The 27,547-nt window shown below is 44.4% G+C and overlaps 1 protein-coding gene across 1 annotated transcript in view; it reads right to left on the bottom strand.

Annotated features, from left to right (window-relative positions):
• Positions 1 to 27,547, bottom strand: part of FOXO1 (forkhead box O1) — a 110,868-nt gene that overhangs the window by 82,906 nt on the left and 415 nt on the right. The window contains exon 2 of the mRNA XM_006879611.1: positions 27,320 to 27,547. Coding sequence (XP_006879673.1) covers positions 27,320 to 27,547 — 228 coding nt within the window. The remainder of the gene's footprint in view (positions 1 to 27,319) is intronic.

Raw genomic sequence — 27,547 nt, 5'->3', positions numbered from 1 at the left:
GTTTTTACTCCATTATATGCTAGTCAAACACTATTGCCATTTTTTGGTCACACTCCTAATCTTTGAATGAACACCCACTAACCTTACAACCAAAATATGTTCACAATTCTGGCAGAGCATTTGTCTACAGATGAAAACTTAGCCGATGTCATTTCTGAGAAATCCCTTCAACCAACTCTCTAATCGCTGCCCTCTGTTGGATAGCAGATAATTACTGGGCAAGCCCTGGGGCAGGGCTGGTCCTGTCTGCAGGAAGGGCCTCCAGCAGTCAGGCACACCCTCCGTAAGTAACCTCTGGTCCAACGTGGAGCTGGTCAGTTCAGGGGGAGTGACCAGGGGAGCCTGTACTCTCACCACCTTCCCCTCCCTCATGACCTGCCTCTCCAAACAGCAGGGTCCTGTGGAGACAGATGAGTCAGTCAAACCTGCCACCCAAGAGCAAGGTGTGATCTTGGGGAAGTTCCTCTCCCTGTCCGCATATCTATTTCCTGACCTGTAAAATGCTGATGACAATATTTACCTTGAAAGGTTGCTGTGTGAATGAGACAGCATAGGTTAACAGTCGTAACACAGCACTTAACAGAAGCGGGGGGGGGGAACCCCAATAGGTACTTATGAACGATGACACACTGCTTGAATATTATGTGCCAGGCACCGTTCTCTAAGTACTTTGCAAGTATTGTTCTCATCTCACTCTCCCTAACAGCCTTCAATCATTAGTAGCTCCATTGAACAACAAGAAGAAATCGCCGCCCATCAACTGAAAACTTCACTCACCAGTAAAATCCAAACTCAAGGCAGACGATTCTGACCTAGCAGGGCCACATTAGAATCTCACTTTTGCCCCTAATCTTCAGCTCAATCACTTTTTAACCAACTCAAAACCAAAATGTTGGCACGTCAAATCCACCACTAATGTGAGAAAAGACCTGGTGGTTTGCCTCTGGCAAGATTTCAACCTAGAAAATGCCACGGGACCGCTCGACTGAGTCCTAAGGTGTCCTTAGGAATCAGAAAGGGCTTCAGGGCGCACACCAACCACATATGTCCACCATTCTATGCTACAGTGATGACCATGACAATGACCATGATGTTAGAGAAGCCATCAAGCTGCTTCCAATTGATACCAACCCATGAACAACAGAGCAAGTAAAATTCCCAGCTCCTATCGTCCCAAGAGAGCTGAACCTCACAGCTGACCCTCCACTGGGTCTTCTAGAATGGAAGACTCACGGGAGTCGACTGCTTCTCCGCCTCCCTCAGAGCCACGGGTGGATGCGAACTGCCAGAGAAGCAGCTGGATTAACAATCCAGAAGCAGCTGCGGTGATTCCCTACGGACTAGGCCACCAGCCTCACTCCCTGTGATGCCAGGAGCTACCATTTAGAAAACACCTTCCACCTGCTTACGACTATGCAAGGCCACTCTTCACATTTTAAATGTGATGAATTCTTCCAGCAACTCTATGAAGAGAGGTAGCTGCATTTTCTACCTGCGGAAACCTAACAAAGTAACAAAGCTGGCAAGCAGTGAGGTCAAATTTCAACCTGCGCCGTGTGCCTGGCAGGATTCACTCCTCCCCACTTTCAGCATGCACCCTTTCACTTTCTGGGGGAAACTCTCAAAATATGGGTCAGATAAGCAATACTAAGGAACTGCAGAAATACTGTGCTGACTTGTAAATTAGATTCATTACAGGTTAAAAAAAATTTGGAAACATCATATTTTAAAATAATTTCCAAACTTCAATAGTTATTTTCACCAACACCAATCCACTATTTAGTAAACAGATAAAATGTTGAACTCTATTATCCCTGAGATGTTTCTCTGGCAGCATCGCTCGATGCTAGAGGTCACTGCCACTCACTAGTAGGGGTCTCTCGGATTTCCTACATTTAGGGTCGGCGAAGACTATTTTGGGGTTTGTTTAGTGTAATGTGAACCAGATATTCTAGGTACCCAGTAATTTAAAAGTCTGCACTAGAAAAACATGGCAACCCAGATGAGAATATCCAGAAAAATAACAACCAGGAAGAGAAGGAGGAAGACTGACTTTTAGGAGAATAGAAAAAGGTTAAAGAGAAGGCATTCTATGAACGAATGTTGAGTGCTCACTTCCTCACTCAAAAAACTGCAATTTATTCTTTTCATAATACTCATCAATGCTGATGATGCGTGAGATACTATACTCAGGGGCCAGGAAAGGAGAGAGAGAGACAGGAAGTGAAGAAGGAGTGCCTTGAACATGCGAACCTGGTTCTGCGGAATAAAAAAGATCCCACTCAACTGGGGGAAAATCCAGAAAAGCTTCAAAGGTGGAGACAGAAGTGGGTCTCAGGAGAGAGAGATGGCACAGTGCTGGGAGCAGGGCGGGGAGCACGGAGCAGAGCCCCCGGCCCCACCCCAGGTCTGGCGTGACTCCTGTGAGTCATGGTGTGAAGGGGTGCCTGAGATTGCTAGGCAGGGCCAGAGGACTTTGATAACACCCCTCCCCTCCCCCACGTGGGCATTCAGAGGGTGACAAATGTCCAAGGGAACCATGACCTCCTGTAACAGCAGTGAGAAGAATTAAGCCAAGTCCCACTGGCAGCAGATGATGGTCCAGAGCAGTATGTCACAGGTGCCTGGGGGAGAAACAGCATATGCTGGATGGAAGAGGAGCCCCTGGGAGGGAGGCAGAGGGTCCTTCAGGGTCCTAACGCCACCCAGGTGACCAGTAGAGGTAAGTCCAGCTAAGATGGTGATGGGAACAGAAAAGAGAGGTCCAAGAGGAAGCTCTTAAATGAACTTGGGGCAAATGATTTTTCAAACTAGTAAATATAATACAGGTAGAGCCTGGGTCTTAACAGTTCAGGTCATGACCAAAAAAACCTACGTCTATTCCAACTCAAGCCAATCCTCTACTAGGCTTCCAAAGCTTGGCAAGGGTGCCTCCCACTAGGTGACTACGGGATTTGAACCAATGACCTTTCAATGAACATCCCAACACATCACACACTACCACTAGCACAGCCCCTAAATCTGTCTTTAAGCAAAAATTGTCCATAAATAGGAACTGTTAGGTACAATTCTTATCTAACATCAGCTATTCAAACAGTATATCGTTAAATATCTAACACCAATTAGTCAAATCTTAGTACAGTTTACCTTTCTATGCATTAAAAAAAAAAGGGTATTAAAGCTCCCAGATACACTTCAACATATTTTACACAGTTTAATATAGTAACAACAACATTGTTTGGTGCCCACTGCAAGTGAGTACTTGTGCTATCAGGAACCATTGTATGTACCTCGAATCACTTAATTAAAAAAACAAAAACAAACACTTAATTGGATTCCCTGATGAGTTTAGAACTCACTGTAGGGAAGGAAGACTAAACTTCTGTCCCCAACGAGCCTTTTGACTTAAGCAGATTATTTTATTAAGTCACTAAGTATTAATAATCCTCCACATACATCCTGTGTTAAAATGCATGGACAGTCTCATCTAGAACCACTTTCGAGAGGCAACAACATGCAAAAGGAATTCAAAGAAAGAACTGCTGCAGATTACAATGTTTTCTGAAAAGGCTCTACAGAAAAGGAAGGAAGGATGAACTTGGTTTCTGAAGTAGAATCCAAAGACAGGCAGTGTCTGATTCTGAAGCGGAGGCTGCCGTCCTTGCCCTCTCCTGACATCTTTCAAAAGAAAACCAGAAGATTCAGCACCGATATTCCCAGGAGTTCTGCTGAGCCAACTGAGGATACAGTGAAAGGTCAGCTTTAGCATGCCACAAAGGCTATCAAGTCCAGGTGAATGGCCTGGGGCAAATCTCTTCATCTCTCTCAGCCTCCATTCTCTCCATTTATCACATGCTGACTATTGGTCCAACTGTGAGGAGTTTTATGTTGACGTGAGTTTTGTTTTATACCTCAGGTTCCTATCTATGTGGAGATAGCATACTTGTGAGGTACCATGGAGTCAGTTCCAACTTCCAGAACAAGAAGAAAACATTGCCCAGTTCTGATTCACCCCGTAATTAATCACTGCTCTGCTAGAGACCTTTATTGCAGCCACTGTGCCAGTTATTCTTTCTTTGTTGGAGTTGGTTGGTTGGTTGGTTGGTTGCTGAGCCTCTACATTACCAAGCACAGTGTTCTTCTGTCAGGGTCTGATCCCTCCTGATAACAGGTTCAAAGTACATGAGATGAAGTCCGGCTATCCTCAAGTCTCTGAGGCGTTCCAGTTGCATGCCAGATTGGTTTGTTCTTCTGGCAGTCAGTCCATGGTGTATCGTGATTCACCGGTATCGTGATTCAAAGGAACCAGTTCTTCTCCAGTCTTCTTTACTCACTGTCCAGCTTCTGTATGCATATGAGACAGCCAAAAACATCACGGCTTCATCATGCACGCTTCAGTCCTCAAGATGACAGTTTTGCTTTTCAATGTGCCTAATGCAGAATGTTACCTGATCTCTTTGCTGCCTCCATGAGCACTGACTGTGGATCCAAGTAGAATGAAATCACTGCTAACGATTGATTCAGTGACTGGGATAATCTGGATGGGAGTGTCAGAGACAGTGCGATTGGCACAGGACGGAGCAGAGTTTAGGGCTGTTGTGCGTGGGGCTGCTGTGAGTCGCAAGCGACTCAACGGCACATAACAACAACAGCAGGTGCTGTTGAGTGAAATGCTACTCACGGCGACCCTATGAACAACACATCTGAACACTGTCCTGTCTTGTGCTTTCCTCACACTCTCCAGTGCACTTGAGCCCATTACCACAGTCACTGTGTCAATCCACCTGGTAGAGGATCTTCCTTTATTTTGCCATCCCTTTGCCTTCCCAAGCACGAAGTCCTTCTCCAGTGAATACTAAGATGTTCACTGAGGACTAAGGTCATGATCTTTTCAGTGCTACTGAGAGCTGGACAGTGAACAAGGATTAGAGAAGAATTGATGTTTTTGAACCGTGGTGTTGGAGAAGAGCACTGAAGATCCCATGGACTGCCAAAAACACAGGCAAATGTGTTTGGACAAGGTGCACCCAGAGTTCTTTTTTGCAAGCAATGGTGATGAAACTTCGTCTCATATACTTTGGACATGTTGCTAGGAAAGCCTATCTATTGAAGAGGGACAGAATGAAATATCATTCCATAAATTATTTTTGGCTATAAATTTTAAAAAGCATAATGCAGTCTGTTTTTCCAATTTATAGCCTGGAGTTCAAACTCCCACTTTTCAGTTCGTAGCTGATAGTATACCATTTGAATTAACCAAATCAACTCATTGCCATAGCATTAGAACAGACTCCAAGCTGCCTCTTCAGGGGTCTCCCTGGCTGGAAGTCTTATGAGTGGAGCTTGCTCTCTTTCTTCCTCAGGGCTGCTTGTGGATTTGGGTTAGCAGTGCTACTCCTTATAAACCACACTGCCAGATATCCATTATCAAACATTAAGGGTAAAAAACCCAGTTCTACTGATATGATGGGGCTCGGGGAAGATCAGATGTATGTAAATGTACACAGGGAACTTTAACACAAGTGGATTTTTTTTTAATTTTATTTATTAATTTTTGTGTGTACCGACAAATTGGATCTGACTGGTACAGGAGGCGATTGTTCCTCCTTCTTCAGCAGAGCATCTGGTGGATTTGAACCGTGCACCTCTGGGATTGCAGTGCAGTTTCCTGCCAGTAGGCCACCAGAGCTCGCCACAAGTGGAATTTTTATCATCATTTCCTCTATATTAAATAATTATCATTAATAAAACATGATCATTAGTATAAAAAAAGAAAGAAATCACTGCTAACTTCAGTAATTTCTCTATTTATCATGATGATGGTTTCTGGTCCAATTGAGGAGTTTTATGTGGAGGACAAGTCATTCTGACAGCTCTAGTCTTGGGTCTTCATCAATAAATGCTTTGAGTTCTCTGTGCTTTCAGCAAGCAAGGCTGTCATCTACCTACTGCTGGTTGTTGTAAGGCTTGTGATGGAGAAACTACTACTACTCATTGCCACAGAGTCAGAACAACTCGGAGGAGACCCACCCTCCAGTGGGTTTTCAGAGGCAGTAAATCACATAAGAGGAGACTGCCCAACTTTCTCCCTTAGAGCAGTAGGTGGGTCTGAAGGTGGGTGGCATCATTTCTTACCCGTTAGGCCACTGGAGTGTCCTGTGATGGAAATAATACCATTGATGACAAGGACTGACCATCATGGAGAATTCGGAGACAATCTCTGCCGTTCAATGGAGAACTGAGCAGCCTTGTTCAAACTCAGAACTACCAAAAGTACGAAGTCTACCCTGGTGGCAAAGCGAAGCTGTAAACGTAATACTAAGAGACATCAAAAAGAGTAGTGTTCAAGCCCATCAGCTGTCTTTGAGGAAGATGCAGCAGTCTGTTTTAGTAAAGGTTAACATCCTAAGAGATCTTGTGGGGCAGTTCAAATCTCTAGTGGCCTAGAAGGTAAGGGGCTACACTGCCAACCCACAGGCATATAGTTCAAATACACCTGAGGCTCCAGAAGAGAAAGACAGGCAATCCCTCCAGTGACTCACCGGAGCTGGAGGCTCAGCTAGGAGTCTGTTCTGACTTGACAGCACATAACAAACATGAGTCAGAATCAGTTAGCACAGGGTTTTGGAGTCAGTGTTATTGCTGCTGTGAAACCAGTACGCTTTTCCTTCTTCTAAGCAGAGGGTGAAGGGGTGACAAGCAACAATGGCACCACCCAGCACCCACCCACCCACGTGGGAAGGAAGCTGTGGGGCAGCCCTGGACCACTCAGTCAGCTCCTCTCCGCTACGCACTAGTCACCATCACAGATGCACCTGCTGTCCTCCTGGAAGACGAGGAGAGGACAAGCCAAAGGCTCACCAGGACGAAGTACTCTCTCGCCTTCAAGAGCCCAGTGAAGTGACTGGGACATGACTGTCGGTTCATCATTCGGAGTCTGTTAACAGACTGTCTAATCTCATGTAACCTTAGTTATTACCAACTTTACATTTAAGTCCTAGTCTTTTTCTTCAAGATTCCAAAGAGAACTCATTTTCTGCGGTGCGGTCAAGACTCCAAGATCAAGTTTAAAAATCTAGTTGACATCCTGGTTCCACCACATAGTGAGAAGTTCAGCATTTAACCATAAAGCACCACTCAAGGATACGTAAGTCATGGAAGCTTTCAAAAGAAATTTCTGGCTGTTTCAGGCCGGCTCCTCCAGAGGAGCAAAGCCAGTGAAGAACAGATGTTGATGCTGCTGTTGTTGCAGTGACCGTTGGTGACACAACTATATGAGCTGTGCCCTGTTCCCACGATCTCTGTCACACCCAAGCCCACTGTGGCAGTCACTCCAGCTCACCGAGGGTCTACTCCTCTTTTGCTGACCCCTCCACTTCCCCCAGCACGATGTCTCTCTCTAAGGACTGCTTCCTCCTGAAAATACGTCCAAAGTAAGTGAGAACAAGTTCCATCAATCGTGTCTAAAGAGCAATCTGGTTTGCATATCCTCTAAGGCAGATTTTGGGGGTTTTTTAAATTCTTTTTTCAGTCCACAGGTTATTCAATACTCTTGACTGACACAATTCAAAGGCATCGATTTTTCTTTGGTCTTCCTTAATCATTATCCAAAATTCAGATGCATAGGAAACAAGTAAAAATATTAAGGCTTGGATCAGATACACCTTAGTCTTTAAATTGACATCCTTGCTCTTTAGAACTTTGGAGAGGTCCTTTTGGCCTAACTGTCAACACCCCTGGTAGTAACAATCAAGAAATCAAAGACAGTTGCAGTGGGAGGTATGTATTTATGAATGTATAAAGAGAAAGTCCTTCAAGGCAATGGCTTGTGTACCTCACAAACCTGTGGGTCAGGCCTCAGGCTAGAGGTTTTTCCTGACTCAGGTTTCTCCTGGCTGCAGGGCTGATGAACGCAAAATCAGCAAGTCCAGGCAAAGTACCACTGGCTCACGGAGTTTGGGGAACTGGTGAATGCCAAAATGTGTGGGTCAGAGAACCCAGGCTGCTGGCTCGTGTCTTCAGAACCGGAGGCCAGAGGATGATGAACTGGGTGCAGGGCTGAGAAGGAGCTTTGCCAGAACAGGCATATATACCGGCTCCAGGTCACACCCTCCAGAAAACTCCCTTCTACTGATTGGCTGTTCACATCAGATCACAAAATGAAAGATGAATGCCTACTATGTTCCAAATTGCTGAGGATCTGGCCAAGCTGACAGGCAGCCTTGACCATCTCAGCAGTGAACTGTCCACTCCCTCACGCACTGTCTCTCCTTCGCCTGTGTCCTCGTTACTACATTCACAGGTAAGTGCCCTGAAAAAGCATCTCTGGCATCTTTATCCACGTGTAACTTGGCAAAAGCACGGCTTGCGATCACATCAAGATTAAAATGACCAGCCCAGTCATGTCTCTCCCTGCCTGGCACATAACAGATTTTCATCAAGTCCAGTTCAGGCCTCTCTGTCTCCCTTCCACAGCGGCTCGAAGTACAGCACTTGCTGCAATCCAACCTCTCTCAACGAGGAGGACTAAAAACCTAACTGCATTCTCACTTCAAAAAACAAAGCTTCTTATAAGAAGTACAGGCTGACTGTTTGAAAATATTAAATATATACACACTCACAGAGAGAGAGAGAGAGAAAGAGAGAGAGTTACCCAGCCTCATACAATCCAAACGTGAGCTTCTGCTAATATGTGAGTGCATTCCCATACGGACACAGTTACAGAGAGTCAACATTTCACATAATTGGAACACGTTTCTATTCAAATTAAACTCTGCTTTTCATGTTGCTTTCTTTAAAGCCATTAAGAAGTTCTTCTAAAATGCAAAAGCATTCCAGAATTCTCTTCTCAAACATGCTACCAAAATTACTCAATCAGTGAGAAAAGAAGGCTCTTGTTATAGATAGTGTTGAGTCAGTGGGGCTCAGAGTTTGTTTTTATTTAATAACATTCCACACAATCAGGTAGCCCCTACACACACACACACACACACACACACACCCAAAAAAAAAAAATCAAAGTCCTAGCCTTTCAGTTGCCCTGAATTTTAAGTCCCAGATATTTTGGTTAATGGTATAATTACACAGCTCCTTGCTCTGAGCATCTCAACTTGTCTTACAAGTACTTCCCAATGGTATCATTAACCCCATTTTACAGATGAAGAAGTGGCAAAGCAGTGATGTAACTTGTCTAAATATGAATTATCTGGTTACCAATCTAGAAATAGAATCCAAGACTCCTAGTGTTTACTGCAAAATTATAGATCTGTGTTAGGCTCATGAGGGCGTTAGAAAAGGCAAGCACAAAAGAGAACCCTAACAGTACTGAGATGATCCTAACAGTGTGGAAGGTACATACTGGTGCTCTAAGGGCATCCCTCTGAGAATGGGGGGAATATACCTAGGCACACTTTTCATTCTAAGGAGCTCCACACATTTGATGGACACTGGTACTGGCACAGTCCAAAAATACAAATGAGGAAACCAAAACAAGAGACAATTGAAAGGCATCCCCAACAATCTGTCACCAAGACAGGATGACAGGTTCTAGTTGCTATCAAGCCAATTCTGACTTGTGGAGACACCCTGTGTGTCAAATCAGAACTGAGCCTTTGTGTTTTCTTGGATGAGACCCAAATCCATGTAAGCAAAGAATGGAAAGATTCCAGGAGTAATCACAAATTCAATACATAAATAAATGTTTCAGTGGCATGAGAGGTAACAGATTTCTCAAAATTTTGCATCAGATTCAAGTTTTAAATCTGCTCAAGCTGGAACTCCAGTAAACTTCCAAAGACTAGAGTCAAAATTCAAGCACAAGGAAATAAATGGGAATACCTACCTAGACACTGTTGTGTTGTCTTGCACCGCTGAGTCAGAATTAACCCGTGGCTGACCCTCTGGCGAGTTTTCAGAGGCAGTTTAATCACATGGGAGGAGACTGTCCATCCTTCTCCTGCAGAGAGCTGATGGATTCGAACTCTATGCCTTTGGGATTGCAAGGGAGCTTTTTGCCACTAGGCCCATATGATGTATCAAAAGTTACAATACTGAAAGATGCTATGGGCAAAATATTGAAAGATCCAGGAAGCATCAAAACAAGACGGAATGAATACACAGAGTCACTGTGCCAAATATAAGTCGTCAACATGGAATTTGGAATTCAGGAAATACCAGAGTCAAGAGCTAATGGTAATGAAGGAAGACATTCAAGATGCACTAAAGACACTGGCAAAAAAGAAGGCCCCAGGAATCAATGGAATACTAATTCACATGTTTCAATGAACAGACGAAGCCCTAGACATGCTCACCAGTCTATGCCCGGAAATAATCCATATTTGTTTCATTTCCCAAGAAAAATTATCCAACTGTATGTGGAAATTATCAGGCAATATCAAGAATATCACATGTAAGCAAAATATTGCTGAAGATTATCCAAAAATGGCTAGAATAGTACATTGACAGTGAACTTCCAGAGATTTCAAGCTAGTTTAGAAAAGGCCATGACACTGGGATATCATTGCTAATGTGAGATGGATCCTGGCTGAAAGCAGAGAAAATACCAAAAGAACGTCTATTTGTGCTTTACTGACTGTATAAAGGCACTTGATTGTGGATCATTAACCAGTTATGGCTAACACTGAGAAGAATGGGAATCCCAGAACACTTAATTGTGCTCATGTGAAACCTGAATCTAGACCAAGATGATGTTGTCTGGGCAAAGCAAGGGAACATTGCATGGTTTAAAACTGAGAAAGGTATGCATCAGGGCTATATCCTCTCTCCTTAACTATTCAATCTGTATGCTGAGCAAATCTTTCGAGAAGTGAGTGATCCAAGATGGACTCTATGAAGAAAGTGGCAATAGGCTTGGAGGAAGACTCATCAAAAACCTGTGTTATGCAGATGGCACAGCCCTGACTGCTGAAAAATAAGGACTTGAAGCACTTGCTCCAAAAGACCACAGACCACAGTCCTCAACGTGGATTACATCACAACATCGAGAAGACAAAAATCCTCACCAATGGGTCAATCAATAACATGGAGAAAATATTCAAATTGCCAACAATTTCATCTTACTTGGACCCACAATCAACACCCTTGGTTCTAGCAGTAAGGAGATGTATTATTATACTACAAAGTTTACCGTTAGCGGCCTCTCCAAATTACTGAGGAACAATGATGTCAGTTTGAAGACTAAGGTGCACCTGATCCAGGCCATGGTCTTTTCAATCACTTGCTATGCATCTGAGAGCTGGACAGTGCATAAGAACAACAGAAGAATTATTGGTGCCTTTGAGCTCCAGTGTTAAGAGAACTTCTATTTGCCAAATAAATTTAACAAAATCTTTGAATGGTATCCATTCTATTAATAATGTAAAGAGTATTCTGTTATTATTATTATATACCATTAAGTAGAAACTGACTCATAGCCGGCCCTCCAGCAGGCCACCACAGTTCCCTAATGAGCATTCTAGACTGTTAACAATACAAAAGAATTGGTATAATGACTGTAACACATTTGCAACCTGCAATGACCTTTAAATAACTTTATTTAACTTACATTAATAAGATAAAGAAGTTCATTCAAAACAAATGCTTCAAGTGAGGGGACTGAAAATGAGAAAGCAAGCAAAGACAAGACAAAGTAAGGAAGGGGAGTAGGAGGTGACAGAAAGGAATTTTTTTTTAATGAAGAAGTTTATCTTTTGCTTTTCAAAGAGAGGAGCGAACTGGGGAGGGGGAGAGAAAAGACTGTAACAATGAATGAATGGAAATCCAAAATCTCTGTAAATGTTCATTAAAACTAGTAAAATAAAATTTAAAAAAAATAAAGCTAAAAATAGGAATATTTTTTCTAAAAAAACAAAGTTCTCATGATGATTTAAATGAAGGTTTACAAAGCCAAGTGATTTTGCATCAATCATTCAACATTCATTTTGTTCTCTAACAGTAATTTCCATACCCACAACATAATCGCATTTTCCCCATTTCCTCCCTATATCTTTCTGTGTCTTAATTTTATCTCTAAAGGAGTGTGCTTTGTTAATATCAGCCCTGTCAATGTGTACCTACAAAAGTCCAGAAGGCTTTATGGGAAGGTCACTTAGTGGTTAACTGAGAACAGAGCAGTCAGCCTTCTTGGAGCCCCTGCTTCCAGCTACATCACCCTGGGTGTTAGCCTCAGATGGGAGCCAAGACGCTCACCTCCCAGTCATATGGGGTTGGAGTGGAGCAAGGGGCTTTCCTCTCTGATACAGTTAAAGTGAAAGCTGACTTTTATTCCTCTGGAAGATCTTCCCTACTGTTACTGGTGCCGTGCCTTGGAGTGGATGCACGGCTGACCCTCAGGTGAGTGTTCAGATGATATAAATCACAGGAAAGAGTGCACCTATCTTTCTCCCTCAGAGCAGCTGATAGATGTCTTGAACTGCCTGCCTCTGGGTTAGCTGTGCAACTTCCTTAACCATTAGACCATCAGAGCTCCCAAAGGACTGGTAAATGCATCACAAAAGCAATTTTTAGCTATTTCTAAAACATATACTTATGTGTGAAGCGGCTCAAAGGCTCGGAAATGTCAAAGCACTCAAAATTAAAACTAGATCAAAGGAAACAAAACTAAATGTTTTATAGTATTTTCTTATCATGCCGCACTAAAAAGTTTCTCAGGCTGCCTATAAAAAGCACACCAAGAGAGCCACACCCAGCAGAAATAAATTCATTAATACCCTCTTTGTGTGTTCCACAGTTACTTTTTTCCGGTCTTCCTCCACCTCTGGCTCGAAGGCCCAAAATGTGTGGCCCCCACACTATCGCAGGAAACACAACAAGGGAATTCCATCTTAACTGAGGGATGATGAATTCCGAGGCCAAGGAAGATGTCAAAGGTCGTGCCCCATATTTGGGCAGACCAGAATAGCACAGACCTTATTTATAACCAGAACGAGTAATTACAAATCCACATCTTTAACCTGATGAAAGATGGAAGGCACAAATATAAAGAATCCCAAGCCTAAGCACGTGCGCTGGATGTCTCAGCCACATCCAAGTTCAGACGCCCAATCAATGCGTAGCAAGTCTGTACTTAAACTCTGTTCTCGGAAAGCTCGAGAATCTGAAGCTATCAACAGGAGGGAAATGTGCGGCTTTCGGCCTGCTCCTGAAACAGAAGTGTGCAGCCCTGGAACTCCGACAGGGCAGTTCTACTCTGTCCGAGGAGCCACTGCGAGGTGGAATTTGATCAACTGTGTTGAACTGGTGTTTTGTTTAACACCTTTCCTGTGATGCCAGCTCCAGTGACCCAGTGGGTAAGGAGCTAGGCTGCCAACCAGGACATGTGGTTCCAATTCACCAACTGCTCTGAGGGCGGAAGATGGCCAATCTCCCCTGCAATTTACAGCCTCTGAAAAGCTGCTTTGGAGGGTCAGTTCCACAGTGTGATGTGCCCTGCCCAGGCCTGCAGGAAGGTGACTGCTGACTTGTTTCAGGACAGAAAAACACAAGAGAGAGGCCTGAGGAAACAGGGACACACTGAACATGGGAGGTGAGGTTTTGGGGGAAAGCTCCCTCAGATTTGACAGTTTGACTTATAAACGTCAATGTCATTTCCCCCCCAGCAGCGAGTCTGTGAGTCCCTGAACCGCCTCAGCAGCCACCCATAAACATGCTTCACAGAGCACGTGACTGAGGGGGCAGGGAGCGAAATGAAGGATCACAGAGAATTCAGTCAGGAGAGGCACCCCTCTAACGCACTACACCACAGGTCTGGAAATATATTAGCTTCTCAGTCTTTCTCCTGAACTTATTTCTGGCTGTCCTTTTTTATAAAGAGACTTTTTTGGAAAAACAAATGTGGGAGGAATATATAAATAAGGCTTAATTGGAGGCCCCCCAATTGTCAGTCACTCTGCAGTAGGAGGTTTTCCTTGATCCTTAACACCAGCAGAAGTCAACAGCTTGTCTTTCATTAAAATACATCTATCAAAAAGAAAAAGAAATAGGGTCTTCCTGTGAAGGAAACCGGTGTGTGTGTGTGTGTGGCACTCAACCAGGTGAACTCACACAGGGCTGTAACGCAGACTGGGCTTGAGCCTGTCAGAGAGAATGAGAACAGAGCAGGTCTGGAAAAGGTTCTGACTGCTGTCGACAGAATCACCAAGAGTCAGCCAGAAGACAGAATCACCAAGAGTCAGCCAGAAGGCAAGTAATAGCAATACTCTCCCCATCTGACATACCCCAAGGTCCCTGACATGGACTGTTCAGTGGACTCCCAGGACAAAATAAAAGTTTTCTTAAGAATACCCTTTACAAAGGCACAAGGGCAAATGTTAATGATTAAGAAACTTGACTTCACCATGCGCACTTCCAACAGTCTGTGCAGAAAACCTCACTCGGCAGAGATACGGGCAATGTCTGTCTGCGTGAAGGATTTGCTCTGCTCTATTCCACATGCTCTTCACCCTCCACTCATCGCTCAAAATGAGGAAAGGGCAGAAATGCAATCTTCTAACCACTCAATCAATCGCACTAAACTCGCCTCAGCTGAACAGATTAAGAAAACTAACTGTAACATTTGGTACCACATTGACACATCAATTGAAATGATCTTGAAGAGGGACCCTCACTAAAGGGGACCCTTCTACCAACACAGAGAGGGTTACTTCCATGAACCAAAGTGACCACTAAAGGGCAGGAAGGGAATTCCTGTAGCTCCTGACAATCATGCTCTTTTCTTAATATTTTCTATTCGTCTGCAGCTGTATACATTGTGTGTTCATACTTTCCCTCATTCACACTGTGTTTCATACAATCATTCCCGTACTGCTTTTAAATTCTTATGTAATCACCTCAATTGTTTTCACCTCATTTATCTTCATGATGTTCTCCGGATAATTAAGATCATCCGGGGAGCCAAAGAGGCATTTCAGGACACGGAAAGCACCTCGGAGCATTCATGGACCACTGCAACATAATTCCATAGAAGGGGACGTGAACCACACAAAAGCATGTTCAATCACAGGAGTGATCAATTACTGATATATTTCCTTAGCATTGGCTTCTTTTTTAAATCATTCCCAGAAGAACAAAAGGAAAAAAAAAGAACAAAGAACAAAAATGGCAATTGTCAGGTCAGAGACCTGCTCTCAGGCAAAGCCAGCAAAATGCAAACATCATTTAAAGTCAGCTTTATACCTTAATCTGAAAGTCTGGGCGTTGACACAAACAATATGGAAAGACACCTACCCAGACCTGCATAATTACCTTTCACAAATGTAAGCCAGTCAAGAAAGCATTTGAGGCCTTCTTTTTTCACAATGGATGGATGCAAATTTCATAATGGGCTGCTAAAGAGAACGTTAAATACTAAACTTCGGAAGGACAGGGGCCAATTCAGCCACACAGATTGTGGAAAACTCTCTGTAGGACAAGCCCCAGGAAGCTTTCACATTCACGGCATGTAAATTTCAGGATGGCCTGCATACAAAGCCATCCAGACAGAAGATGGTTTACATCCAACTGACAGAGATGCAGTTGGCTGGCGTCAGGTCCAAACAATCTCCGCTGATATTGACAAATTCCCTAAGTTCCTCTTTCCTCCCCACACAGCACCCATTTCAGACTTTGCCTGGCAGAAGGGTGCCGGGAGCGTGGCGCCACGGATGAGGGTCAGAACAATGGATGCCTTAAGGTGGTCAGTGTCTGCTATATTCAAATCACATTATACAAGGCTGAAGCCTGACACGAGCGTGATCAATGGATGATTTCACAAATTACAATCACAACAAGAGTCATGAAACCCCATCAATGCTAACACTAAATGATGGACTAGAGGCCCCCAATTGAATGGGTCACTTACGTAACGTTACCTTTGAGATTATAAATGAACATGGCATTTGTATCAAAACAGTAAAATAAAACCCAAATTTCAACCGTCACCCCGCCAAGACTCTGCTAAAATAAGCACCTCTAGCTAAACCATATGCAAACTACTTCCCCCAACCTCAGCGCCAAGCAAACCCAACTGTCTGAGCTGTCTGACCTTGATGTAGCTCCGGCCCCAATATTTATGTGGGTATTTCACTTTCAAACTTTGAAGGGCATGGGATATTTAGAAGCCTGGGAATTAGGTAATTAAATTATAATTGCAGGAGCTCTACTGGCCTAGTGGCAGGAAGCTGCACTGCAATCCCAGAGGTGCGCGGTTCAAGTCCATCAGATGCTCTGCTGGAGAAGGAGGGGCAGTGTTTCCTCCAGTGCCAGTCAGATCCAATTTGACAGTACACACACACAAAATAATAAAATTTAAAATTTTTTAAAAAATTGTTGTTGTTGTTGTTATGTGCCGTCGAGTCAAATGATTAATTTTTAAAAGAAATTATAATTGCGCTCTCCCAACTGGATTTTGAAGCCCAAATGCACTTCTTTTGAAATATAGGGCGGAGAGCAAGTTATTTTCACCCTTAGAGCAAGTTATTTCCACCCTTACCCTTCATCAGTGTCTGGAAGAGAAAGATCCTCCCATTCCGTGACTTTTCACTAGAACAATCTGTCTTTCAACCACCTGCACGGTGGTTAGGAAAAAAAAATCTCATTTTCTACAATTAAAAAAAAAGGGGGGGGGGAAGTTTCATTATGAAGTGAGAAGAAAAACTGAGTCAAAACCAAGTGTTCCAGGCCTCAGCAGCCTGGAGGACACTGGGGTCCCCAGAAGGACTGTCTTCCAACATAGTTACATTCCCTCCCCCTTCTTCCACCATCAGGTCCCATTCTTGTCTGGAGTCAAAACAAAACCTGGAGGGTGGCTCCTGGTCTTTGACTTTTATGTTACTATCAGATGTGGCAGAGCCGCAGCCGCTGACCATGGTGATCCCACGTTAGTTGCTCCACAGCTTCTTTTTTGCTTTAACTTGTTACAGAACAGTGCTAGATATTTCTTCCTCAGTGCTGCTGGGGGGGGGGGGGTCGAATTGTCAACTTTCCAGTTACACAATCACAAACTCTTTAAACCAACTGTAAACCATTTAAACTTGAGCCAAAAGGCAACCATTAAGGTCTCCTTGTAGATGCCAGGCTGTTTCAGGTACTTTCACATTTTCCATTATACAAAGGGATCGTGGTGAGATCTCATTTACCAGGAGTGGAAAGGCAGTACTGTAACAGCCCCACAATGGGGGGACTGGTGATAGCAAACACAAATCACTCTCTTCAGTGCAATCTCTAATATAAAGCCATCACCCGTCCCCAAGATCTGTGAGGAAAGGGAACAGAGAAAAATCTGCTTATTCAAGAGATTCTTTCACCAAGCAAAGAAAAGCAAACTAGAACCTTCCCCCCCTCCTCTTCCCACCCTCTCGGCTCTAATCAAAGGAGCTGGGCAGCATCCCCACAGCAGTGAAGGGCCTGAGTATCCTTAGCGTCAGTCCTGTAACATAACATCACACAAAAAAACAATCCTGAAGACACATATATCATTTAGGGGGTGAGGCAGAGAGAGGTAGTATTTTAAAGTCTAAAAAAACTATACAGCAATTTTAGAACCTGGGCACAGAGGAAACTGCCATGATCTGAGGAACTCCATGTCCATGACCAGCCCGGGGATGTAAGAGAAGCAGAGGTCACAGCATAGCCCAGGTCAGCATGCTACCAGGGAGATCAATCACGCTGACACTGACCTTCTCTTCCAAGAAGACATAACCACCCTCAAGGATAAAGGGTGCTCACCTGGCTTAATGCAGCAAGGACATGGTCCCATCCAGTCGCCTGCTACTCATAGTGACCCTATGCACAACAGCCCTAAACCCTGTTCTACCCTGTGCCAATCTTATTGTCTCTGACACATCTATCTCCATTACCCCAGGCACTGAAGCAATCTACCTCATCGAGGGTCTTCCTCTCCTGAGCTGTCCCTCCAACCTCCCAAGCCCGCCACCCCTCTCCAAGGATGGACCTCAACTTGCAACATGTCCAAAATATGTCAGACAAAGCTTCAGAATGCTTGCCTCCAAGAGACAGCCTGGCTTCACCCTCTCCGGAACAAACTTGTTTGTTCTCCTAACAGTCCATGGTATATTCAATACTCTTCTCCAGCACCAACGCTGGAGAAGGCATCAATTTGTCTTCTATCATCTTTAGTCGCTGTCCAGCTTTCTAATGTATAGCAAGAAATTGCAAGGCCATGGCCTGTATCAGGCATGCCTTAGTCTCTAGACTGACAGCGTTGCTCTTCTGGAGAGGTCTCTGACAGCAGACTTTCCCAATGCAATTCATCTTTTAATTTCCTGGCTGCTGGTACCACGAGTGTTGATTATAGAGCCAAGCAAACTGAAGCTGGTAACAATCTGAATCTCTTTACCATCCATCCTGATGCTACCAATTGCCCCAGTGACAAGAATCTTTGTTTTTTTGATGTTGCGCTTCAATCCATATTGAAGGGGGCAGCCCTTGACCTTCTGCAGCAAGCGCTTCAGGTCCTCTTCAATTTGAGCAAGGAGGGTTGTGTCGTCTGCCTAACACAGACTGTTGATGAGTCTACCTCCAATCCTGATGCCACATTTATCCTCAAAGAGCCCAGCCTCCCAGATAATATGGAGATAGGACACATCCTTGACGTACACCCTTCCCAATTCCTAACCATGCAGTGCTTCCTTGCTCTGTTCGGAGGACTACCTCCTGGTCCAAGTATATTCTCTCCCTCCCACAAACTGCCTGCTACCTCTTCTCCCTAAAAGTTAAAACTCTGATTTGCCTTCTCAATTTCAGCACCAAGAGGTAGCCAAGGTAATGAACAAAACTGTTCTATTTATCACTCTAATTATGAAATATAAAGACCAAAGATGAGCTGTAATTTCTAACTTCACAATAAATGGTAATATCCAATATCCAGTGCTAAGTGAGATAGATTTGAACTTTCAACCTTTCAGTTAGCGGCCCAATTCATTACATATTAGGGTATCAGGGCTCCTTCACACATTGTAATTGTCTGAGGTGGTTGTTGGGGTTCTTTCAGGGGAGGGGAAGTACTGGACAGTGAGGCACTGTTTTCTCTTCTGCCTAGCATCAACAGTGATCTCACGAGTATGAGGTGCTGACATGCTATGAAAGCTATTTTCTCTGCGTGGAAGGCACTTTCACAGCTGATAGACCCTCTCAGAGGCTAGTGACGTTTCCCTCTCCCCTTAGTGAATAGGTCACTCTCACACAATGTCTGCTACTTCAGTAAAAGTGGTGTTTCTTACATTTTTACAGAACTTGTTAGTTTTAAAACAGCTGATGATTTTTAATAAATCAACACCTGTGTCCTTTGATATGCCACATTAGTTTATGACATATAAATGTTTTTGTTAATCACAAACTAGTAATGAGACTCACTCCAAGTATCCTGAATGCAGCTTCCTGGTCAGCTCAGCTTTTATTTGGGGTTCAACCTATTTCAACACAACTTCTCCATTCCTCTTGGAAGAAAACTAGCAGTTTCCGCCTTTAAAGACTTTGAGTCTTGGACACCCAGTGGGAGGCGGCCATGAGTTGGACTCAACTGGACACTGGTGGGCTGGGTTTGTTAGGGATCTCTGATTGTGCCACTACTTAAATTAACCTCATCTAATAATTGATGAGACACAGGAAGCTAAAATACTGATGCTGGTTTCAAGGAAAACCATTCTAATAACCTAAGGAAGAATATGAGTTTTATCAAAAAGCATATTAAAATACACATGCAGGAATTCCGTAAAATGTACACACACCCTCGGAATGTCCTCTCTTACTGCCCACCGCAAGCACCGAGCAGGTATGGAGGCTGTGTGCTAGGATTTTAACCACCATCCATGCTGGTGAGTGCTACAGAAGACAAGTATGCTTTGCCTCAATTTCCTTATCATCTGCAAACACGGAAAACCCTGCCAAGTACACAACTGGCTAAAGTGTCTGATGCACAGCAGGTGTGGGAGTGGAAATCCATCAGCCGTCCCAGGCAAAAGATGGCCAGTCTCCTCCCATTAAGACTTGGTGGTGGTGTATGCCATTATGGAATCCAGAATCAATTCACAGGTGATCCTCCAGCAGGTTTTCAGAGGCTGTAAATCACAGGAGAGAAGACTGTCCACCTTTCTCTCAGGAAACGGGGTGAATTCAAACAATGTGCCTTTGGGCCAGCAGCACAATTCCTCGCCACTAGGACACCAGAGACATCCTCCAAAGCCTCCGGAGGGGAGCTGTGGGGTCCGAATGCCAGGGTATATTGTTTGGGTTTGGGTTAATACACAAATGGGTGTGTGAGAAGGTCGGTCTAGTCTGCTCCTGTTACAATTTACAGCTTCAGATACCTGAGGCTTCTTAGTTTCAATGAGGAGGAACTAACTTAACTGCAACTGAGTTGGTGTTTGAGGGATTTTTATTTGGCTTTTTTTTTGGGGGGGGGTGTTTGTTTGTTTTCAGTTCTCAGGATGCCTAGGTGCTCAAAATGTAACTGAGGCTATAACATGCAACATTAGAGTGTGCTATGTAACAGCATGAAGAGATTACCAGGCATCTGCTCAGAGATGGCAACAATTCCTTTGGGCAGCAGCCAAAAGTTGGAGTTGATGGAACCCATGTTAGCCTTACAGGCCCAGCAAGACTTGCACAATTTTGAAAAGGGGCACAGACGATCCAAATTCAGAGACCAGAATGAATGGTGTAGGCTAAAATAAGAAATAAAAGCTAAAACACTGAGGAATGCCTCACCGACATGCCTCACCAACATTCATCACCACTCACTGCCATCAAAATCAATTCCAAGGGAGCTCTGGTGGCCTAGTGGCAAGACACTGCACTGCAATCCCAGAGATACAGGGTTCAAATCCACCAGATGCTCTGCTGGAGAAGGAGGGGGGCAATCGCCTCCTGTACCAGTCAGATCTGATTTGACAGTACACGTAAAAATAATACAATTAAAAAAAAATCAATTCCAACTCCCAGGAGCCTCCCCGTAGTTTTCAAAGCTATAACCTTATCGAGAGAAGTCTGCCTATATTTTCGGTGGCGCTCCTGGTAGATTCAAATTGTTAAAGAGACATTGAGCCCTTTGTTGGGAGCACGACACACCCCAAGGGCTAAGCCACCACACTCCATACAGGGACGCATGGAGCTGGGAATTAAAGGCTTCCAAAAACTTGGAGAGAGAATTTAATGACACCAATCCCATGGACAGCAACCTTCTGTTCTGAGGCCTAAAGGCAAGGTGCGTAATAGTTGGGACTGCAAAGCTTGAATCTAACATTTACAGCCTCGTCAGATATGGTAATGCCTAGCCAAGGCTCCTAGGAAGCACTAAGCCATGAGAAGACAGCTCAAGAAGGAAATTGGGAATTATGTCAGAGAATCATCCCAGAACAGGTAGAAATACTGCAGGCAGGTTTTGTTCTGTGTACCCTCAGGTGGGAACCAACCCACAGCTGACCCTCCAGAGGGTTTTCAGAGGCAGTAAATCACACAAGAGGAGACTGCGCATGCTTCTCCTGCAGAGCAGGTGGATTAGAAAGGTGTTTGGGGGACTGCCGCGCAGCTTCCTAGCAGCTTCCTACCATGTGGATTTCAGCCATATTAAATGTCAGGTACAAGTGAGATACCTGTAAGTGCCCTTAGGTAGCTGGAGACAAAGGAAAGAAAAAAGAGCGGAATCAAGTCCTGGACTAATCCTGAGGTGCATTTCCGTTTAAGGGGCGGAGGGGAGGTGGAAACGGGAGAACCCACCAGAGAGGCCTGAACGAAGCCCGAATGGCAGAAGGATCTGGATAGCAGAGCCCCAGAAAGGGTTTTGAAAGCGCGGATGGTCAGTGCAAAGGCTGAGAACGCAGACGTCTTAAGACACTCGCCTCTTGTGCTGCCTGTAAGGTGTTTTTCTCTAGCGCACAATCCTGAAACAACTTGGGCCCGACCTCAGAGTAAGTTTAGGAGAAAATCCACTGGAGGCTGTGTTTTAAAGAGGAGGCACATTTAGTTTTGTAACTGCATTTGCAGTATCAAAAGGAGCTTGTTATTGTTTAGTTTACACCAAAACTATATGTACACAGATGAAGGGAAAACTGCCTAAATATCTTCCAAGTGACAAAAAGAAATCAGTATATGCAGTAAGACACAATCTATGCAGCTTTTAATTTACGAATTGATAAAGTGTAGGGATACACTAACAGAATACACTTCAGAAGCTAGTGAAGGTGGAAGTTTGCATTCTTAAAGGCTGATCCCTATGAAATGAGTAATGTACAAAAAGTTATTATGTTTTATACAGCCCTTAATCAAAACAAGCCCCAACTCACAGCCATGTAGTGGATTCGACTCAATGGCAGCCCTGTACTAGGTCTCCCAGACTGTAACACTTACAAAAGGATCGACTGATAGAGGCCCTACCTATCAGAGTTACAAGTTCCCCCCCAAAAAACACACTTCTTGCCATCCAGTTTATTCACAGCAATCCACTGGTTTCTGAAGTTACAAATCTTTTTTATTATTATTATTCTAGTTCATTTACAAAATTCAAATACACAAATCTTTTTTAAATTAATTTAATGAAAGTTTACAGAGACATTGGATTTCCATTCATTCACTGTTGTACTTTTCTCCCTGCCTACCCCTCAGTTCGCTCTTCTCTTTGAAAAATAAAAGAAAAATTCTTTCATTGTTTTACAATCCCTCCCCCCCAAGTTCACTCTACTGTGCAGCCTTCATTCTGGACTCCTGTCATGACACTAATACCTAATCATATATTCCTTTTAAACATTTCTCTGCCTCAACTGTTTCAATGCAGTATACATTATTTATCTCTTCTTTCTCAGCCTTCCTCAACCCCAATGTCATATCCATTTTGCAACAGTGGCACTATGCAGTATTTGTCCTTTTGTGACTGAGATAGTTCCCTTAGCATAATGTCCTCCAGGGCCATCCATTTACCCATCTCTCTCCCTTAGAATCACAAATGGTTCAGAACCTCAAGAAACACGTAAGTTTTCAGTGAGGGTTACAACATGCAAGGGGCTAGGTCACCATGCTTCTTTGCAGATTCCCTGTAAGACCACAGTAAAAATTCTCTGCCCAGAATTTCTGGACACTGACTTGTTTTTTGTTCATCTTTATCAGAAATCAGCAAAGAGAAACAGTCTTCCATATTGAAACACGTTTTGTATAAACCTATTGGCTTATCTACCCTCAGATACCAAAATAACTTTTTTTTTCAGGGTCCTGTGGTCCTCTCTCTAACAGCAGAAAAGCTACCACTGCAATTTCTGAAGTTTATATGCACCAAGAAAAGGTGGTTGGCCCAGGGAGGTCCCAGAGGAGGGGCTGGGCAAGTCTCTGCAAGTTGTTGCTATGAAGGTCAAGGAAAGCCTGGGAAGCAGAGAAGAACCAGCTCTGGGTTCACTCCCTAAAAAAATTATCTGCCCTTCATGGAGTTTTTCTAGCACCTTCCATAAAAATTCCAGGAAGATCCAAAGTTATGGCATATAGAGTCAAAAAATCTAAGTCGAGCAAATTCCAATGATGCCAAGGCAGGGTACTGCAGAGTTTCCAAGGGCAAAGTATTCCAGAAAAATGCAGATAGTTCAGGCACACCAAAGAGATTCCAGGCAAAGAAAAGCAGCTGCTCTCTTAGAAAGTCTAATTACAGAACTGTAGTTTAAGAGCTGGGATAAAGAGGTTGGCCACACAAGAGCCAGGCAAAATGTCTATTATGGATTCTAAGTCTATTAGGGTTTCTACCCTTCCCCTCATTTCATGGCCACTTGGAAGACTGACTGGGCCATGCAGGAAACACAGAAATAATTTGCACATCTTGCTGTCATGATACTCTGCTATTCATTTTGAGGGTGTCAGCAAACTGTTTTACGTTTACTGTGGGCATGAAAATGTCTTCTTTCCAGGACTTGAAAGTTTGCTGCTTTGAGTATGTCTTGGCGGAGGGGAAGCTGAGTATCATCAAAACAACAGTAATCCCTCCCCCACGTGGATATGCCTCAAAGCCACAGGTAAAATATACAGATCTTTTGAATCTTAAGACATTCAAACTTGGCATCTATTGGACTATTTCAGAATTTCGGGACAAAAGATTTCTTGCTGTTCACATCAGCACCACATAAATGTCAGCCTTTGGGAAAATAAACTGACTACACAATCTCCTGATCCATTTGTAATTAGGTTTTGCCCCCTCACGTACCTGTCCTCAAATATGAATTCTCCCTGGCTATAAAAATAGTATTCTTTGCAGTAACAAGTGGCAAACAAACTATAGGGAGAAGGGACCTCTCGGGTCTGTGAGGTCAGCCTCACCAGGAAGCTTTCAGTCAGCTTTGACTGTGTTAAGACTCCAGCCACCTTCTGGCCAGGGGTCCTCTGCTGGTTCAATTACTCCTGAATAGAAGACTCGCAGAACGCACAGAAACTTCAAAATACACAAAGAGAAGGCACTGCTAGTTTACAGTTCTAAATATTAATAAAACAAGTAAAAAATCTATGCATGTATATACACACACACACTCCATCAATGTTCACAATACTACTTCCCAGCATGACTAAATCAAGTGAAACAACTATAAGCTTTCTATGTGATAAAACAATGTACAGAAATACACTTTCACTATTTACAAAGTTCACTAAGCTAAAATGATCCCAGAATTTCCAAATGTCTCAGCTTGCACTTGTGTGACCTTAATCTAGCCAATATTAAAACAAGGGGAAAGTAGGTTTAACAAACCAATGCTTGCCTATTTAAGTAACTAAATTAGGAAATTTAATTCTTTAACTCTTTAAAAAGGCTTTGTCCTATGCATATGATTTAGTCTCAAGCAGGCCCCAGGAACCAAAACTACACTTAAAGATTCTGTACAACTACCAGTAGTAATATTTAGTTCCAAAGTAGTCTCTGCTCAGTTCTAAAACAAATACATTTGGTTGATTTGCGCTTTAAAACTAGTTTTCTGTAGATGTTGCTGAAATTAAAAGCAGTCAAAATTTCTCAACTGTGGATCTTTACAAAGAGTCTTTAACAAGCAGCTCATTTTTATGAAAACTATGTATCAAAAGACTAGGCATGAACTAGATATAACAGCTCAAGTTGTTTCTTTTCTTCTTAAAAATACCCTCTTACTCAAACTGAAAATGTGCTTGCTGTAATCTGACTTGCAGCAACTGTGGTTACACCAGAAGACATTTTTTTTTATTTGAAAATTTCTGCCTACCAAAGCCCCATGAGGCTCCCACTGGGCCTCCAATGCTGGACAGTTAATTCCTTAACACTTACTAGGTCCTCTAGATCTGAGAATAAAATCAAACAAGGCTAACATTGCATCTTTAAAGGGGATTTAATGTTATACAAGAGGCAAAACTCAAAATAATCCCAAACCATTGCCTTTTTGAGGAACAACATTCTGCTTGGAAGAGCAGGTCAGAAGACCCTCAATGAGCTAGGACACAGTGACTTTAACAATGGGCTTCAGCCTATCAGAGATAGTGAGAATTAACACAGGCTAGAGCAAGGCTCAGATCTGTTACTCACAGGGCTGTGGTTAGGGTCAACTCCGTGGCACCTCACAAGAATCTTTAGTCAGGAAAGCTAATGTAGGTTTTGATCACTTGTAAGCAAGTAAAAGGATGGTCCAAGTACACATATTCTTTGAATACAAAAAAAGGGATGCTATTTTTGGGTTTTCTAATGGCAAATGCTTGGTAATAAAATAATTTAAATAGTATTGATAGATAAGTAAATAAGCCAAGTTCATAAAAATTGTAAGTCAAACTGGAATTGGCAGACAATCCTGATTCTGTTATTTAAGAGATTTTGTCCAGTATCTAGACAAAGAAGATACTTTCCCTTTTTCCAACACTTGGTGAACTGACATAGACTACCTAACAATAAATGAGGTTTATGGTAAGTGATATTTTTACTCCAAAACATATTTAGTAAAAAAATGCTGTATGCTTCTGCGGGAACTTCAACATGATGTTAACATGACCTTTCTGACACACATTAACCACAAGGATGACAGTTATGTAAAGCATGTTTGGTGTAGCAACTGAGTAGCCAAGACCCAAGTCAAGCGAAAGCACGGGGAGTAAGGAGTTAGATGCGCCTTTACAACAAATCCTCCACCTGTAACTGAGAAACTGTCAGCTTCCGGAGGACTCCCCAGAGCTGGACTACCCTCCAGTGGACCTGGGTGCACCTGCCTCCGCTGAGTTTGTCGATCTCTGAAAGGGGGAGCGGCCAAAAATCAGAGATTCGGCGATCCTCAACCCCCAATGGAACCAAAAGGTGCTGCGCGTTCCAAGACAACTTCTCAAAACGCGGTGCGAAGAAAAAAACCCAGCTTTGCCCAGCGCCAACCTCTGCACTCACTGGGGACCGAGAAGGCGACAGAGAAGACAAGCACATCTCCAATGCTGGTCACTCCACGCGACCCCCCGGGTGCCCAACTAAAGGACTCGGACTCTGGGCGCGGCCAAATCTGCAAGTACTTCCCCGCGTGGAAAGCGCTCGCCCCGCGGCCAAGGCGCAGAGCACGCGCGGCCCGGACGTGCTGGCCCTTTAAAGGCGCCGCTTCCTGCGCCGCGGCCCCTCCCTCGCCGCCCGCCCCCGCCCCCGCCGAGGGTCACACTTGAACTTTAGCTCGCCCGCGCGGCTAGGCGCCTGAGCTCCGCCGGCGGTAGCCGCCCCTTTGCACGTGTCGGAGGTGTTACGGGGGGCTAAGCGCACCTCTTGCGTCGCCCCTCGCACTGGAGACCACTTCGGAGAAAAATCAAAACAAAGTGAAATGGGCACTTGCAGCCAAAAACTGCGTGGCTTGGAACCCCGCTTCCCGTGACCCTCCACCTGTGGCCCTAGCGCCGCGCCTCCCCAACCCAGCGCGGCGGAAACCACTGGGGAGACGCGCCCCGCGGAGGCAGAGGAGCCGCCCTCGCCCCCAAAGTCCGAGAGGGATGGGAGCTGCGGTCAAGGGTGCACGCCGGTCGTGGGGCGCGGGCCCAGAGGAACCTCCCACTCCTCTTGCAAACTTCTTTACTGTCCACTGCCAGGCGTACTTTCTTCACTTAGTCCCCACAGAGGCCCCGGCCCTGTCCCATCAGATCTCCTAAACGCGCGCGCGCGCGCACCCCTAGAGGATCCCCTGACCTGGTCCAGGTCGCAGCAGACCCACCACCCACTTCGGTCACTTCTCTCTGCTCTTGCCTGGACCAGATGCCCTCTTGCCCCGCACTTCCAGAAAGCGCAAGCCCGCACAGGTGCCCCTCACCTGCCCACCGCTAACCCAGCAGATGCAAGGGTGCCCACTCGCGCACTCGGCCCGCTCACCTTCCAGCCCGCCGAGCTGTTGCTGTCGCCCTTATCCTTGAAGTAGGGCACGCTCTTGACCATCCACTCGTAGATCTGCGACAGCGTGAGCCGCTTCTCTGCCGAGCTCTCGATGGCCTTGGTGATGAGATCGGCGTAGGACAGGTTGCCCCACGCGTTGCGCCGCGAGGAGCTGCTCTTGCGCGGCTGCCCCGCGAGCGGCCCGGCGGCGGCCGGCGGCACCGGTGG

This window comes from Elephantulus edwardii, unplaced genomic scaffold (genome assembly GCF_000299155.1).
Source record: "Elephantulus edwardii isolate Elephantulus edwardi_28Jun2011 unplaced genomic scaffold, EleEdw1.0 scaffold00004, whole genome shotgun sequence".
Lineage (NCBI taxonomy): Eukaryota > Metazoa > Chordata > Mammalia > Macroscelidea > Macroscelididae > Elephantulus > Elephantulus edwardii.
The sequence above is the reverse complement of the archived record's forward strand: the minus strand, read 5'-3'. Positions and strand labels throughout refer to the sequence as shown.